Consider the following 19,024-nt stretch of genomic DNA (forward strand, 5'->3'; position numbering starts at 1 on the left):
CTTTATTCTCCCCTGCCTTTTTCTCCCCAGCGCTAGGATTACAGGTGTGCCCCAGTCACACCTGATTTGGGAGTGCTTATTTTAAGAATATGAGGCCTCAACTCTATGCAAAGAACTACAGGCAGGTGAGGGGGAGAAACAGTCTTCTCCAGGGAAGAGCACACCAACTGGATGTCCACTGCCAAATGGTCAGCCCTGAAAACATACACACAAGTAACATATAGACTGAACAGGTTATTCTCAAGAATACATAAGCATATACATATGCATATATGTATGTAATAACAATTAGTCAAAAAAGAGGCCATGAATTTGAGGGATAATGGAAAGGGGTATAAGGGAGGACTTGGAGGAAGGAAAAAGAAGAGAGAAATGTGATTATACTATAACCTCAATAAAAGATCTGTATATTGACATTTTAATCATCTTACTGATGTAATCAAATCACAGTTCTTTGGCTTATAAAAACTTAGAACAGGCCGGGCGGTGGTGGCGCACGCCTTTAATCCCAGCACTTGGGAGGCAGAGGCAGGCGGATCTCTGTGAGTTCAAGGCCAGTCTGGTCTCCAAAGCAAGTTCCAGGAAAGGCGCAAAGCTACACAGAGAAACCCTGTCTCGAAAAACCAAAAAAAAAAAAAAAATTAAGAGTTCAATTATTTTCTAAGTTCCCTATGGAAGAAAAGTAGTATATATGTGTATATATATATATGTATATATATATATATATATACTATTTATATATGTTATATATATACACACACACACACACACATACACATACACATACACACATACATACTGGTACTTAAAATGTTGAAAATAAAGAAAACTCATTGTTCCGGGATTACAATAATTAAACCTCACCCTAAAGTGTAGGATCTAAAATTTATGCTTATCAGATCTAAGTGCCCACCTCTTGCAAATGCCTAATTCATCAAAAAGAGAAAGAAAACATACCACACAAACTGGTGTAATAAGAATCTAAGGTGTTGATCTAACAAACAGACTATACATAGGCAAAAAGAAATGGCTTTGAGTTGCCAATACTTGGGGGTCATAAAATTCTCTATCAGTTCTATCTTAAAAATTCACTACCTGTATGTAAATTTCTTCTTTCAGTATAGTGTTTTTTTTTTATAGTATCATCAGCATTCTATAATCATTACCACTACTGTATGTCAGATCATTTTCTTATTCTTTTTTTTTGGGGGGGGGAATTAGCATACAAAAGAATGGGTTTCATTATAGCATTTTCAAACATTCGTCTTCTAAATTTTATTAACTTTTTCTATATCTCACTGTTTGTTTTCTTGTCTGTTTACTTCTTTTTGATTATTTTTGTTTGGATGTTTTATTCAACCTTTTAAATTCATTTTACACTTAGAGTGAATACTTAATATACTGCACTTAAGTTCTTCTGAGGAAAAACATAATAACTTTATATGAAAAATAATAAAGATCTCTTTTAAGTGGGACAGAATAAACAGCAAAAGATGGGGTCATCATAGATTTACAAATCTACAAACTACTCTGCTGAGCTTTTGTCTGAGTGTCAAAAGAATGAAATTATGTTGAGATTTAGATGGGAAACAATACATTTCTGTACCACTAATGCTCTCCTGGAATGAGGAGAACTGATTGCTTTACTCAACTCCTTATATCTTATACAGTGTTATACTCATAACCCTACGTTCTAAGAATTGGAATCTACTACTCACATTGTTTTCAAGTTTCACTCCATACTCAGTATAAATATAAATATCTGTATTTCTACAATCTCTATATTCAAAAACAATAAATTTAGTTTTAAGGGGTAAGAAATATGAGAGATGATCCACATTGCAGCTTCCGGAGAAGACAATTTACTTTAAAGTAATGTTAAAACAAAAGGGGGTAAACGTCCAAGGAAATTACAGTTGGAAAAAGTTTAATTATATAAAGTGTAATCTCAACAACTTGAAATATTTTTTAAATAAAGCTATTAAACATATTTCTTTGAGATTCATCAGTTAATTTAAAGGTGCAGTTAGAGCTATTAATAGAAGCTATTTCTTCTTTTTAACAGAAATGTGAATCTGATAATTAATCTCAGACAATAAGAATGTTGTTCCCTATAATAAATGGCATAATTTCCTATTTGAATGTGAATATATACTTTAATTCTTAGGAAGAATATGGGAAACAATTCTATCTAAAGATCTTTTTTCTAGGAACTTTGAAAGTATGATTGTATATCAAAATAAACTTTAAAAAGATATATCCTTTTTCTCCAAATTAGTTGAGTGACTTCCATGGATGGTAAAGTTGTGAATCTTTAAATCACTAAGGTTCCACACTAACAGGATTTGTAGAACGTTTAAATAAACATGAGTAGACCAATGCATTCAATACAATTGGTCACTAGTTCTGCCAGATTTATCACTTGCCTCTTCTCTATCACCTCATTGCTGTTCAGTAATGCGTAGCGGCTCTGATTTTTTTTAACAACAGAATAAGAATGGTTGCAATAATTTCTCCCTTGGGATTCCCTGTCTCTTACTCACAAACCATTAAATATATACATTTTACTTAGAAAGTAAATGTATCCATAAAAACAAATGTACTTTACTGAAAGAGAAAAAAATGCTCAAATTCTAAACATCTGAGGAATAATTCTAAATACAATACCAACAAAGCAAGGCACATGTGATTGCTTCAGAAAATCTCTGTTTCACTGTTAATGTGGAGGCTCTTTGTAGATTAAATGAAAGTTTCAAAAAAAAACATATAATCAACAACCCGTAACTAATGTTACCAGTATTTATTAGTTCTAAGATTTATGTAAGAGTTATGTCTATACACCAAGAGTTTCAGTGTTTTCAAGGTATTTATGAAAACAAATATGACTGTGTGGGTATCTCTATTTATGAAAATAGTATTTTTCCACCAGGGAAATGAAGCTGTGTAGAAAGTTAGGACTTCATACCCTGAATAGTTTTTCTTATATTAAGCAAATATCATTTGTAATAAAAAGCTATAAATTCAAGTGCAAGACCTCAATACTTACCCTGACTACACTGAAGTCCAGCTTAGTCTCCTGTGCACACTGTAATATGAGCTGAAAGCAATTTTTACTTTGATTTGTCATTCCATTTTCATAATAACGCTGTAAAATCCTTTGTTGTTCTACAGTAAATACAGAACGGAGATTCATCTAAAAATAAAAGAAGATACTCTGAAAAGTGGAATAAAAATTTGGTAGGTGTAGAATTTGAACACTTTTGTTTTCTTGATACAGTTTCTGTGCTGCACACTTTAGTTAAGTAAATTAATCCCCAGGAATGGGCAGTAATTGGTGTGTTAAAGGGAGACAGCTTCTCCCTGAAAAATATAGACAAACATTTAATTCGCTTACAAAAGCACAAATTCCAACTTTCAAAGTCAGAAACATAGAAAATGAAAAAGAAAAGCAAAAAAAAGAGGCAGGCTCTTATCTGGTTAGTGTCAGTACATGAGGAAAACGGTTTTCACTGAAATAAATATTTATGGCTAGTAAAGCCAGAGATGGCGTTAGCCATACGCAGTCAATTACCAACAGGGACACTCAACTGTGCTTTGTCAAAAAAAGCATCTGGCATATGTCTTAACAGTCAGAAGCCATGCTCGGAAACAAAGGGGACTCTTTTTTTTTTTTTTTTTTTTTTTTTTTTCTCATTCTGAGATAAAAGGATTTTCATTATTTATTAAAACAAAACTTCTCTTTTTAATTTTTTTTGTTTGTTTTGTTTTTGCTCTTGAGATAGAATCTCATGTAGCCCAGGATGGCCTCCAATTTCTTATCTTCCTGCTTCTACCAAATGCTGGAATTACTAGGGTTCACAAACACGCTCAGCTCAACAAAACATTTTATTAAAGATTAGAAACCAATAGAAGGGATTAATAAATGTGAGTGTGTCTTTGCTTTATGTAATATTAGCCAAACTAATTATTTTAATAACTATAGTATCTAAATGAAAATTTAAAATTAGCATAACTTATTAAAACCACGTGGAAGCTCTGTATTTTTAAATTAAATTGACACCATCAAAATTAGACAAAGCAAGTTTACTTTTCTTGCCAATAGATGAGATATTTAATACAAAGTGCTAAAAACTTTGTGTGTTTCACAAGTAAATGACAGGTCAAACTTTATTTTTAAAAGGATGAATTATAGTAGTGTATTTTTATAAAGAACATTTATAATTTGATTAAGGGAGCTTAAGGTTTTTGTTTAAAAATCTGTCACAAAAAAGACTTTCTTGAGGAAAATGGTTCTTTAAAATTAGGAAAACTGCCACAAAAAACCTCAGTCAAACTAAACATTTTTCCTAGTATACAGTGCAGTGAAACAATCAAGTTTGTTAATACAGAAATGTAAATTATTTTACCCTACTCTGAATACTTATAATAGCAAATCTATCCAATAAAAAATTAATGAATTATAAAGTATAACCATATACTACAGTATACTAGGGCTATTTTTTTCCTTGCTCACATAAGTACTTCACTAACTGTTAAGAGATTTGATTAGAGAAAATGAAATGTAGGAGAGGCCACAAGAGAAATGAGAGTAGAGTTTTTTCAGGAACATTCAGAAATAAATACCTCCATTAACTTTCTGAAGGAGAGTTCTGAAGGATATTCAGTAATGTGGATGTCAACTTGACCAAACACTCAAGGATGATTGCAACAGTATGTAGGGACAGTATCCATCAAAACAATTTTGATTATTATGCCTTCCAACTTTTGAGTGTACCCAAATGGTTCAACCACAAACTGAAGAAGATCCAGAAGATGGAAGTCACATACCTGAAATACCTCCTCTGATTTAGAAGCCAGGTATCATGGGGTAGATTTTGAGGGTGGAAAACTTCAAATTATGAATGCATAACCATGTTAATCACTCTGATCTTTTCCTGAGTAGCTGTACCTACAGCAAAAAGCCTACGATGCAGGATGCAGGTGATACCTAAGTGTGAGGATACCTCCCTTGAAACATAGGATGGATTATTTTCCTATTGGCTGGCTGCAGTCATTACACTTACCCAAATATCATATGACCCTTATAAAGAACAACAGGACTTCTCCACTGATAACCAATATTCAAATGGAAGCGACTGAGCAACAAACACATCTTTAATTCTGGTAACAAGAAATGCTAAGGAATTTTTAGTCTTTCCCTTAAATTCAGCACTAATAGCAAAAGGACTCTTTGCTCAAAAGAGCTGTTTTTTTTCAAGCTACATAAATTCATTCTTTACTGTAACAACTAGATAACCCATCTAAACAAGATATCATTATATCTACCCATCCTAGTTATGATTGTCTACATTAAATGAACATAAGCCATTTTTTGTTTGGTTTATTCTTTCTTTGGTTATTATTTTATTAACTTAGTTTCAATTTTTTTATTAAGAATTTTTTTTCATTCATTTTACACACCAAACATCCCCCTCTTCCATCCTCCTGCCTCCCCACTCTCCCCCATAAGAAGGCAAGGCCTCCCATGAGGAAGCACATCCAGTAGATCTGGGAAGAGTTGGGGAATGGAAAACAATAAACAGAATATGTCGTATGAAAAAAGTCTAACAGAAATTTAAAAATTAAAAAATAAAAGAATTAGAGAGGGAGTAAGGGGCTGGGGCGTGAGAGTTGTTGGAGGGAGAAAATGTGGGGTGAGTTGCTGGGAGGAAAGGGAAGGGGGGAATAATGTATTTATATTTTTGTATTTTAATTGACATTTAAAAATACATTTCACAGAGCAGTTTTAATTTTGGTGAAGTCTATGTTTTCCCCTTTAATTGTGCTTGTTATATTAATTATGCTTAAATTGGACTATTCTATATACAATACATTTTCATATGAATTTTAGAATTAGTTTAGAATCCTGCTGTGATTGTGTTTGTGATTATACTGAACCAACAGATCAGCTTAATGAAATTCATTAATATATTTAGTAACATGTTGATTTCTGGTTTATCAGTATACATACCAAATACATGTAATGTTAAACTTATATCAGTGTATTTCTTAGTTGCCCATAGAGTATTACTATAAATTTTATTAATTTTTAAATTTCCAGATGTTCATTGTTATTTTATTGATACACAGTTGTTTTAGTACATTGACTTTGCAGTCTACAACTTTGCACAGTTCACATATTCCTTCCAGAAGCTTTTTATTGATTGCTTAGTATGTTCTAAAGTTCTGCCATTCCACCATCCACACAGATAGGCTTACTTCTTTTTCAATATTTATGTCTCTTATTTCTCTTTGTTGCCTTACTACACTAGCTAGGAACTACAGCATGTTTTTTGTTTGTTTGTTTTTGTTTTTGTTTTTTACTTAATAAGAGTAACATTTCCCCCTTGTGTTTGATTTTAGAGGGAAGGATTAAAATTTTCACCATTCAATTCAATGATATTTGTAGATTTACCAACATTACCCTTATTAGTTTAATAAAAATGTTTTGTATTTTGAAACACCATCATCATCAATGGGTACTTACTCTTTTCATGTCTCTTTGCATATCTATTGAGATGACAATATTTTTTGTCCTCTAATATTTTGACATGGTAAACTATGCTATTTGATTTTGACATGGTAAACCTGACCTTTATTCATAGCATAAAGCCCACTTGTGGTTCGTGCATTCGGTTTTTATACATCACTTGAGTTGATTTCTAAATATTGTTATCACAACTTTTAAGTCCATATTTTTAGGGATATTTGTGGTTCTCTTGTACTCTATTTAATGTGAGCACTAAGCTAATAAGTGATGAAACAGATTATATATATATATATATATATATATATATATATATATATATATTAAAAGATTACATATAACTGCTTTATTTTATCTTAAATATTTGTTTAAAAAATTACCAAATTTAACTATGGAGGGTCAATAAGATAACTCAGAGGATAAATGTGCTTTCCACCAAGCCTAATGACCTGAGTTAGCGCCCCTGGCCCCATACTGTAGAAGCAGAGAACTGACTCCTGTCTCTCTGTCTCTCTGTCTGTCTCTGTCTCTGTCTCTCTCTCTCTCTCATGCACGCACATGCACACACACACGTGAATGTTCAAAATAATACCATGGTTGTCATCATTGTGAAGTGTTAAACTGCAAATCACATTTCTATATTAGCTAAACTTTGCCAGTTTGTATATGGTTTGGTACTCTGTGTCTTTCAGGGAATTGGTTCATTTCATCTAAATTGCTAAATTCAAAAGTGTGAATTTATTTATTCCATCTCCTTTATACTTGTCTAATGACTATAGAATCTGCAGTCACTGACCTTTTTTCTTTCTTGGTATTGGTAATGTGTCTCTTTCCTCGTACTTGGGAGCTTGGCAAGAAGTTTATCATTTATATTGATCTGAAAGAACTAGTTTTTCATTTCATTGATTTTTGTCAACATTTTTCTGTCTTCATTTACATGTATGCTGATTTCTGCTCTAACTCATTCCTGTTTACCCTTCCCTTTATTCTGGCTTGTTTGGATGCAGTATCACTTTACACAGATTCTTAGGAAAGATCTTATACCATTGTTTTGAGATTTATTTTTCACAAATATAAACAATTATTATTAGATATTTCTATTTCTAAGTAGCATTTCATTCATGTTCTGCAAATTGTGGTAACACTTTAAAGTTGCCATTCAGTTCAAGGTACTTCAAAGTCCCTTTGTTTATATTTTAGTTAAAATATCTACATATTATATATTGTTATTGATTTCTACTTTGTAAGCAGAGAAAGTATTTTGAATTACATAAAAGGGGAAACTTACTCATATATGGTCATTTCTCTAAATTCTAATTTCCTTGCCTTTATTTTTAAAATTTCTTGGGAAGTAAGTTAATTTTTAAGTTTTATGTATTCTCTCTTGATAAATGTTCATGTACATTTAAAGGACTATGTATTGTATTTTTTGCATGAATGTTTTCTAAAAATGTCATTTAGGTTACATTGGCTCATAGCATTATCTGAGTCTTCTATATACTTACTGATTTTTCTGACTACCTTTTTAATCAGTTATTGAAAGAATCAAGTCATCAAGCATAATTGTGAAATTTTTCTGTTTTTATTTACATTAGGCTTAGCTATACGTATTTTAGAAATCTGTTTTTCAGCACACAGACCTTTAAGCATTGTCATATATTTTGGTATACTGAACTTTTATTCAATAGCCATTTTCTAAAGTCATCTTACTTCCTTGTGTTATTCCTTCATCTACATTCAACTATGTTTGATATTAATCTATACACCTCAGTTTTGTTTATATGACTGTGTCACAAAGTGATAGTTTCTGTCCTTTTCCTTCTAACTTGTGACTATAATATAAAGCAGATCCTTTAATAAAGCAGATAGTTTATATTTTTAAAAAAGCAATCAATGTCTTTAGAGTAATTAGTACACTGATACTCAATATATTGAGATAATTAAACATATACACTACTTAATCACTGTTTGACTCTGATATTTTGTTTTTTGATACCTCCTTTCCAACTTGTTGATTTATTTATTTATAAACATAATACCATGTAACATTTGATAAAATTTGTACATGTTTTCCCCCAGGCTGGCTTTAAAATCACATGTAGCTGAGAGTGACTTTGAACTCCACATCCTCCTACATCGAACTCTCTGTTCAGACTACAGGCGTGGGCAACCGAGCCTGGGTATTTTCCAATTTACTCTGGATTATTTTAATAGTTTTTAACTTTATGCTTAATTTATTGGATTTCTGGCAAATGCCCTATATACAATTTATGTATAGTATAGTCTTTTCTCAAAGATAGCAATTTGGCTTCATAAATTCTTTCTTTTCTGTTTTGTTTATTGTATTTCAACCTTTAAATGTTATTGCCTTCATTTTCCTTGTAGTGCATATAATGTTTTATTTTTAAAAATGTAGAGATTTCCCAAATGTTTCATTTATTGATTTTCAATTTCTTGTATTGACCAGAGAACATCCTTTCTATGAATTCATTTTTTTCATTTTGACAGTTTTATATCCCCAAATATGATCCATGCTGATCAAAATTTTATGTGCACCTTAGAATAACATGCATTTTGTTGTTGTTACATGGAGTGTACTAGTCAACTATGTAATTAACTTTTCGACTCTGTTTGTAGCAAACACTGAGAAAAGGTGGTAAGCTCTCAGAATACAATTGTGTCGTTGCCTGCTTCCTTTTTGTTTTTGTTTCCAATTTTAGAGTACTATTATTTGATAAAAAAGCACTGAAGATCCTTATGTTCTTTTAATTAATTGATCCATTTATAAGCATGGCCATCTTTATTCTTACTAATATTTTTCTTTTTGGATTCTCTTTATTTAATATATTGTTAAAATATAACTTTCTTTTCATGGTACATCTTCATTCATTCATATTTAATTGTCTGGTTTTTTCATTTTAAGTGAGTTACTTGTAGGCAGTATATGCCTTTTAGATGGCATATTTTGACAGTTTTTCAAATGTTATAAATAAATATCAATATGGTTGAATTTAAGTGTATAATATTTCTAAGTGTTTTCTATTTTCTATTTGTCCTGTCCATTCTTTGTTTATTTTTCATGATTTTTTTATTCATTAAATGTTTTGTGAGTCTAACTTATTGACTCATCACTCTTTGTTTCCTCATTTTTGTCAATTCCTTGGAGACAGTGGTACACTTTGTAAACTCATTTCCATGTTAAGTTATATAATACTACTTCACATAGAAGAATCTTCCAATGATATACCGTAATTTCTCCCCTCACCAGCATTTATTTTATTGTTAAAAAATTTCTTCTTAAATAGGTTTTAAAGCTTCAAATAACTTTCCATAAAAAATAAAGAGTGCTTTCTTACTATGATTTTTTAAAATGGAAAAGTCTTTCATTTTTACCCACAGATGTACTATTTCCAGTATTATTTTTACTATTACAAACTCCATATTTCAATTTTCTATCATTTTCCTCTTCTCAATATAGAACTTTCTTTAATATTCTTGTTAGTGTACATCTACTGCTGTAATATTTTTGAAATATTTTTCTCTTGCATAAGTAGAACTACATTTATTTTGCTTTGACATTTTTGATAAGGAATTTGGGATAATATTTTTCAAAACAGATTCTCATGTATCCCAGGCTAATCTTGCACTTACTCTGTACCCAAGGAATCATTTTGTAGCCAAGGACTACATTGCATTGCACTTGTATGTATTTATTTATTTATCTTAAAAGTTTAGGTTTTTGAATTTATTTTGCATCCCGACCAAAGTCTTCCCTCCTTCCTCTCCTCCTATTCCCTTCCCCCACCTCCCCTCTGCCCCCTCAATCCACTTGTCTGTTTTTTTAATCTTTAATCTCTCTCCTCTCTCTCTCTCTCTCTCTCTCTCTCTCTCTCTCTCTCTCTCTCTCTCTCTCTCTCTCTCTCTCTCTTTTCTCTTTTCCCCTCTCTCTTCCCCTCCCCACCCCATCCACATGTGCCTGGAGATTAGTGGACAGCTCTCTAGAGTTGGTTCTCTCCTGCCACCTTGTGGGATCTAGAAACAGATAGTCAGGTCTGCGCAGAGGCCAAGCAACTTAGTCATCTTGTAGGCCACCATTTCAGGTTGTTTGAGACAGTTTCAAACTTGTTATATATTGGAGGCTGACCTTGAACTTGATAGCCTCCTGTCTTTACCTACTGAGCTGGTATTTAAAATGTTCTCCACCACACATGGTTTATGTTCTACTGGATATTGAACACAGGGCCTCTATTAACAAGCACTCCATTAACATCCCCAGCACACAGATTATTTTTTTCTTTAAGTGTTTAAAAGGGGTGGCTTTACCGATTTGTACCTTGTTTACAATGAGGTCCCACATTCTTACTGATTCCCCTGTACATTATAAAATGTAGTTCCCCCATCTCTTTTTCTGTTTTTCATATTTTCTGCCTCTCTGGATTTTAGCAATTTGATAATCCCAAGTGTTGAGATGATAGGTATATGACACCATTTCCAATCTTCATTCATATACTCTTGCATTCCTAAAGTTTCAATATGAACCATTAAAAAAAGCTTCCATTTCTAGTCTCATCCTGTTGCTTTCTAATCTTCATGACCATATATAATGAAGTAACAACAGTGGTTTAAATAGTCTTCTAGAACAATCCTTCTGCATTCTGGTGCCTTAATTATTTCCTCCTTGAAATGTAAGGAATAGTATTTGTTAAATTATTCCCAATCAGAATGACTAGTTAGCTACATAAACATTAAGAGAAGGTTATTAACACCCTTTCACTGAGTGTGCCTTTAACTCCATCACTTGGGAGACAGGCAAGCAGATCTCTGTGAGTATGAGAACAGCTGTTCTACAGAGCTACTTCCAGGATAGCCAAAACTACACTGAGAAATCATGCCTCTTAAATAAACAAACAAACAAATAAATAAATAAATATATTTTAAGTTTAAGATAAGTTTACATAGCACATTATTGGTTAGCAAGTATTTCAGTGAAGAAAACTCATCATGAGACACGTTTTATAACCCCACTATCCAGTTGAGGATGTTTAGGTCTAAGAGTTCAGTTATCTGTTCCAAAATTGTGGAACTAGCAAGTAGTACCAAAGCCCACTGAATAAAAGATGTCTTGACCTAAATTCTGTATAATTACTTATGTTTACCAGGTTCATAAAGCTACATTTACATTCAGAGTGGCACAGGTAAACATTGCAAGACCATTTTATGTATATCTGATCTACAAAATATGTAAGAAAATATACATACTGACAGAGATACCCACATTTATAGCTTAATTTCTAATATGTGAGTCTTTTAGTCTTTTAGAAGATAGAATCTCACTTTGTAGCCCAGACTACCCTGGAACTCACTATATATCTCATCCTAGCTTAAAATTCATGATAATATTCATTCCTTAACCTTGTAAGTGCTGGGATTACCAACATAATCTACCATGTGCAGTTCTAATGCTTAAATTCTGAAGAATTTAGGAAATGTTTGTACCAAAGGAGAAAAATACATCAGCAAGTAAATGCCCTTGATCTCAAAATGCTCAATCAGTAATAATTTATCAGCTTTTAAGACATTGTACTTATCACGTGTTAATGATAAAAATTAAACTGTCTATAAACTATAAAGATGTTTCATATATTTGGACAATATTCAACTTATTATTAAAAGGAGAAAGATCAATTTCAGATATTCCAGCACAAGGCAGAAACATAAATAAGGTTCCAATATATGAATATTTCCTTGTATCTTTAGCACTGATTTCATACAACAAATGTACAGCCCTCCCACATCTAGAATAACAGGAAACTAATATCTTGTGATTCATTGTACAGCCTGATAAATTAATCAAGCACCTTGATTCATACATCTTTCATGACTAAATTATGCTTCTTTTAACATTATTATACCTAAACAAACTGTGCAAGTAAAATCATTTCACCTTGTATCATATTGAGAATGTTTATCCATATAACACCATTCAATTTCTCTTCTTCTTCTTCTTCTTCTTCTTCTTCTTCTTCTTCTTCTTCTTCTTCTTCTTCTTCTTCTTCTTCTTCTTCTTCTTCTTCTTCTTCTTCTTCTTCTTCTTTTTTGTTTTTTGTTTTGTTTTGTTTTTCGAGACAGGGTTTCTCTGTGTAGCCTTGCACCATTCCTGGACCTGGCTCTGTAGACCAGGCTGGCCTCAAATTCACAGAGATCAACCTGGCTCTGCCTCCTGAGTGCTGGGATTAAAGGCATGCGCCACCACCACCTGGCTTTCAATTTCTCTTCTTACCCTACTCCAAGAACAAAATTTTATTGATTGGTGGCCTTTTATCCCAGCACTCGGGAGGCAGAGGCAGGCGGATCTCTGTGAGTTTGAGGCCAGCCTGGACTACAGAATGAGTTCCAGGAAAGGCGCAATGCTACACAGAGAAACCCTGTCTTGAGAAAGAAAAAAAGAGGTTAGTGTCATATTTCTTTCCTTAAATATTCTTTTAATGTTTACTAAATCAGATTTTTCACAGCTTATATTACGAGTTAAGGATAGGTTTGTCTTGATAGAAAGAACTTGAATATCCACATTTTCACTCCTGATTTCTTATATCTCCTTTTCCTGAGTTTATATAACCCTACAAAATCCTAGGGGGAAAATATTATGTACACAAGCTGTTTTTTCGGACTTAGGAAGAGTACCTCAAAGCACGCCATCTAGTGGTAAGTAGGTAACATTGCATAAGCAAACAGATTTGGTGGACAAACAACACATAAACACATATTTTTACCTAATACTGGAAACAGATTTCCCTCAAAGAAAAGAGAACCCAAGCAAATTGTTGGTAAAGAGTTAAATTTGTATGGCTATTATAAAATACAGTATGGAAGTTCCTCAAAAAATTAAAAATAGAACTCTTGTATGATTCAGCAATACCATTACTGAGCATCTATACAAGGAAATGAAATTAATATATGCACTTCCTTGTCATTACAGAATTATTCACAGTAGCCAAGATATGGTGGACTCAATCTGAGTGTCTCTAAATGGATGTCTAAATAAAGTATGCAATGACATATTATTAAGCCTTAACACAGGGAAATTTCATCATTTGCAACAACATGGATAATACTGGGGGACATTATGCTAAGTGAAATAAACCAAGAATAGGAAAACTAATACTTCATGATTTTGCTTTTATATGGAATCCAAACAAGTTTGAACTCATAAAATCAAGATAGAATGACGGTTGTCAAAAGTTGGGTGGGTAGATATTGATGAAAGGCTATATTTCAGTTAGATTCAAGGAATCTATTGTATAGCATGATTGTAGTTAATAATAATGAAATAACTTTAAAAAAGTGATAGAAGAATAGATTATAAATGTTCTCAGAACAAAAGTAATATGTAGGTTAATTAGCTTGATTTAGCCATCCACTATGTGCATATATTAGAACATCACATTGGCCAGATGCCATGGTGTATACTATTAATTCCAGCACTTTGCGGGGTTAAGGCAAGAGGACCATGAGCTGGAGTTCAAACTGGAATACATAGTGAGATTGTGTCTCTCTACATATTGTAGGTCATAAATATATAATTATACATATAATTGTTGTCATTTAAATAACAAATAATTATCTTCATAAACACTTTTAATAAAGTGAGAAAATGTTTTATTACTCAAAAGCCTCATAAGAGAACAGTCTCAAATTAAATAGTCATGGGTAAAGACTGTTTTTTCTGTTTTTTGTTTTATTTTTCTAATGCTCAGGCTGTGTAACCAAGGATGACCTTGAGTTTCTGTTCCTCTACTCTCTACCTCCAAAGTGCTGCAATTATAGTCACATACTAATAGACCTGCATTGATGTGATGGTGGATATCAAATCTAGGGCCTTATCAATGCTACCAAGCACTCTACCAACTGAGCTACATCCCTAAAAAAGTACATATCCTTGTGTGTGTTGTGCATGTACACATGGCAAAAGTGTATATCTCACTGTGTGTTGTGTATATACATGGCATTTTCTTTTATGATTAGTGAAATAAAACTTCTAAATTTTAAAAAAAAATCATGTTTTGTCATTTGAAAGTAAGTCATTTAACTTACTTCATTATCTAAAGACCTCAGTTTTATAGATACTGTCCTATGTCTATGGCAAGCTTGTAGAATTACAATTGAGCATGCATGTTATTGCTAAGCTATTATCATGCATGTAATCAAAGAAGAGCATTAACATTAACTCCTAATGTTTTTCTTGGCATTTTCTCTCAGCTAATTTTATCACAGAGATATGAGAAACAGTAGGAATGACTGTTACACAGCTGAAATGTTTCCTGACTCTTTCATTATAATTTTATCCTTTTGTGGCAATCATACTAGATCTGAATCTACAGAATGTACTACCCGTGATATGATCTCGACCATATCCAGCAATTATTGTCTTATCATTCATATTTAATGTAGGTAATCTGGAAGCCATTTTCAAAATATCTTAGTATATACTTTATGTATATACCATTAATGTGCTGTGTTTGTGAACATATATTTTGTTGTTGTTACAATGATGTGTGTGTGCGTGTGCGTGTGCGTGTGCGTGTGCGTGTGCGTGTGCGTGTGCGTGTGTGTGTGTGTGTGTGTTGTTTTCAGAGAACAATCTTGTTAGGCAGCCCAAGTAATCATTATTGAACTCACAATCCTTCTGCTTCAGTTTCCCAAGTGCTGGGGCTAGAGTTGTGCGCCCCTATGTCATGCTTGAAAATGAATCTTAAACAGATTAAGAAAAGGTCAAGAGACTCCAAAGAATAATGTTTCTCAGTACAATGTTTACACTTCCAAGGAAAGTAGAAGGTTAGAAAGTGAGCAGTAAAGTGATCGGACAGATCCAGTTGAGATAGCTTCCTGAAGAAAGGCTTTATAGAAGCTTCAGGAGTTGACATGCACTTGGTACTTTCTATGAATGAATAGATTTAATAAGTTAGTAAACTAATAGAATCATAGAATTTACAAGTTAGAAGTAACCTTATATTATATTATATTATAGTAAATATAACAATTGTGGCATCATTTGTAAACTAAAGATCAGAGAAACACAGTAACATATTCAGAACTTATTTTACCAAAAATATCTAATTCACATCATGAGCTCTTTAATGTCTAGATTACTTTGTAAAAACTTGGGATATTATGCAACACATTATTAAATAAATATTTTTGGATACCCTAAAGATAATCTTTAGTAAGTAAGTTTGTTAAAGTTGGTCTAACAAAGTGGGAAAAAAATCCCTGGGTAACTTTAACAATAGAAATTTATCCTGTCACAGTCCATATGATTGATAGTCTGCAAAAAGGGTGTTAGGGTGTTGCTTCCTTTTAGAAAGAGAAGTGTTCCCTATGGAACTCAGGTCCTTGCACATACTGGGACTGCACTGAACCATACCCTCCAAATAATCTTAAGTTAGTTCTTTCTTTTTGAAGAACGTGAGGGAAGGACCTGTTCCAGGTCTGTCTTCAAGGTTTGTCGATACCATATACATACATGCATATATATATATATATATATATATATATATATATATATATATATATTCACATGACATTCATCCCACCAATAATAATGGATTACATGCCCCTTCTGTTTCAGTATGAACTTATCTTTATGTAACTTATAGCATCTATAGTGACTCCATTTACAAATAAACTTCATTCTGAGATGCTAGGGAGTAGAATTTTGACATATGAGTGGTCAGCACAATTCAACCCACACCACTACTTAATCACCTCAACATTAAGATAACAAGATTAAGTGTTAACATCATTTATGTATCAAAAAAGTTACCAGTTTTTATAGTAGGCCAAATAATGTCTTCCATCACAAACACAGAAGTTTGTGCCTTGATTCCTGGAACCAGCAAATGTTAGGTTGCATGGTAAAAGTACATTAAGGTTGCAGGTGGAATTAATATTAGTAGTCAATGACCATAAATAAAATAATTCCACATTATCTGAGTGGACTAAATGTAGTAATCACAAGGGTACTTAAATATGAAGATGGAGCCATAATGGCAACAAGAATGATGAAATGTCAGAGAACTAATCAGACATTGCCAGCTCTGAATATAGAAAAAGGCTATAAGACAAGAAATGTGGATAACTTCCAACAGTTGAAAGAAGCAAGGAAATAGGTTCTTCCCTAGAGCTACCCAAAATGGAAAGTCTACTGTCAATTTTTTTTTAATCCAGTGAGACTCATTTGATAATTATCCCTTTCATAACACAATGCATTTACATCATCATTATTTTTTTTTCAAGGCAAGATCTTGCTAAAAAAAAAAAAGCCAGTATTGGCCTCAAACTTGTATTTCTTCTGCCTGGGCCTTGCAGGTTCTGGGGTTATAGTATTCTACACAATGCCAAATTTATATTTTCTTAAACCACTAAATTTATGGTACTACACCTAAGCAACAAATAGAAAACTGTTTAGTTTCTCCATTGAATAATGTTGACAGAGCCCCAATATATCTAGCTATATGCTTTTTGTGAGTCTTTGTTGATTCTGTTTATGAGTCAAGTAATAAGGCTAAGTATTATTTCAATAATTAAGCCATTGCTATTATCAAAGTAAGTGGATTCATCTAGATGCAACAATTTAATTGATTATATAACTAAAGCTATCCTTCTAATGAAACAATATAAACTTTGTGATGGAAGGAACCTGATATACTTTAGTCAGGTAACGTACAATGGAAAATATTTTGATTACATTATTTCTCTACATTTGTGACAGTGGACAAGAAGAAATGTTTGTCTATGATCACCAGCTCTCAAAAGTATAGGTAGTGAAGGAATTCTGGCTTTGATCCAGATGTTAACATGAATATAGACCACCTGGGTGATCTTGCTAAAATACAGATTGTGAGAAAGTTGTCTGGAGTGGGGCCAGAAATTTGCAGTTTCTAAGCCTTTTCCATGTGATGCCCATGCTTCTATTCCATGGAGCATTCGTTGACTATCTAATATTTAGTAGACGCAAATACTCTAAACCCAACCAGAAAAGTAAATTTATGGATAAATGATTTAGTGATGCTGGAGGTAAGTTTGAAATGTTTTTTTCCTAACCCAAAATGATGTAGACACCAACTTTTTCAATACATTCATGATTGTGGTACCATATGTCAGTAATAAATGTAAGGGTGGGAGTTCTAAATAAAATAACATATATTAAAAAATAACTCAAGTGATTATATTGTCATCTTAGAAGAGGAGAGATGAGTCAAGGCTGAAAATTCAGATATCTAATGTAATACTTCCCACTAATGTAGAACATATTTCTTCTTCCACATTTTATAGTCTCCTAGGTCTCTACCAATCATGCTCCTTCATGAAGACTTTGACACAGAAAGTTGTTAGTCTATGAAAGGGCAAAGCTACTTTGAAGATAGGACTTAGATAATTACTTTCTCAAGTGTTGCAGCTACTCCATCATAAAATACGCAATAGGTAGATCCAGCTAACCAAATAGAAAATATTAAAGCAATAAATTAGTGTAGTTGAAAGCATATAATCTTATAATGCATTGTTTCATAAAACTCAATGAAGAAGTGTGTTCACACCATTGGTTGTTTTGACATAGTAAAGAATATGAATCTATTACTTTATGCCATTTAAAGCCAATAGAGGGTCATATGATGACCTCTTTCCCCTAAGTCTCAGCTTTTCCTAAGTGTAAGAAAAAAATTCATCCACTGAGAAAATCGTGGAAATGTCATAGACTTTACAGATTCAGAAAGAGAGAAGTTAGTGGATATATACAAAAACATATACTTGTATAAATATTTGAAAAATAAAGTAGGTTTCAACACTGAAGTGTGTAGTTTAGAATAACACCCTACTTTATGTCCAAGTTCTGCGATTTATTGTCTGAACTTGCACAAACACCCCCCCCCCAAAATACTTGTCTACATGGGAAAAATGTCTACTGGGGTATGTATGTCACATATATACAGGACTGCTTAAAACGTTTCAAAAGAAAATTTCTCCATTTCCAAGAGAAGAGAAACTAAAGAGATAGTTTCCTGAATTTCTTTGTCACTCTGAAATATGAAAGGAATAAAGATTCTAGATCAATTCATCTGGTTATAAAACTAGTTGTAAACAACAGGGTCCAAGAAACTGTAGAGCAACTACTCTTGTATACCTTTCCAGGAGGCAGATGTAAATGTAGTATTTGATTGACTGACACAGTACAATATCATGTATCCAGTTACAGTGTACTTAGATTTGTGATTTAATCCAGGCAGTTTTTCTACTGACTGGCACAATGATGACTCTATTTACACAGATGTGTTTTACCTTATTGCCTTGGTATTACTGATGACTAGAAAGGTTCCAGGGTGCCTGTAACAGTTTCTGAATGCTACACTTTCCAGATTTGTGTGTGTGTATGTGTGTGTGTGTGTGTGTGTGTGTGTGTGTGTGTGTGTGTGTGTGTGTTTGTTGTGTGTGTGTAATGCTGGG

The 19,024-nt window shown here is 32.7% G+C and overlaps 1 protein-coding gene across 2 annotated transcripts in view; it reads right to left on the reverse strand.

Moving 5' to 3' along the window:
• The window catches only part of Hdx (highly divergent homeobox), a 114,138-nt gene that overhangs the window by 90,820 nt on the left and 4,294 nt on the right, over nucleotides 1-19,024 (reverse strand). Inside the window, exon 2 of one of the 2 annotated variants that reach the window (XM_028884581.2) lies at nucleotides 3,047-3,193. The exons of the other annotated variant lie outside the window; for it this stretch is intronic. Coding sequence (XP_028740414.1) covers nucleotides 3,047-3,193 — 147 coding nt within the window. The remainder of the gene's footprint in view (nucleotides 1-3,046; nucleotides 3,194-19,024) is intronic. 2 annotated transcript variants of the gene reach the window in all.

The sequence above is a fragment of the Peromyscus leucopus genome, chromosome X (assembly GCF_004664715.2).
Source record: "Peromyscus leucopus breed LL Stock chromosome X, UCI_PerLeu_2.1, whole genome shotgun sequence".
NCBI lineage: Eukaryota > Metazoa > Chordata > Mammalia > Rodentia > Cricetidae > Peromyscus > Peromyscus leucopus.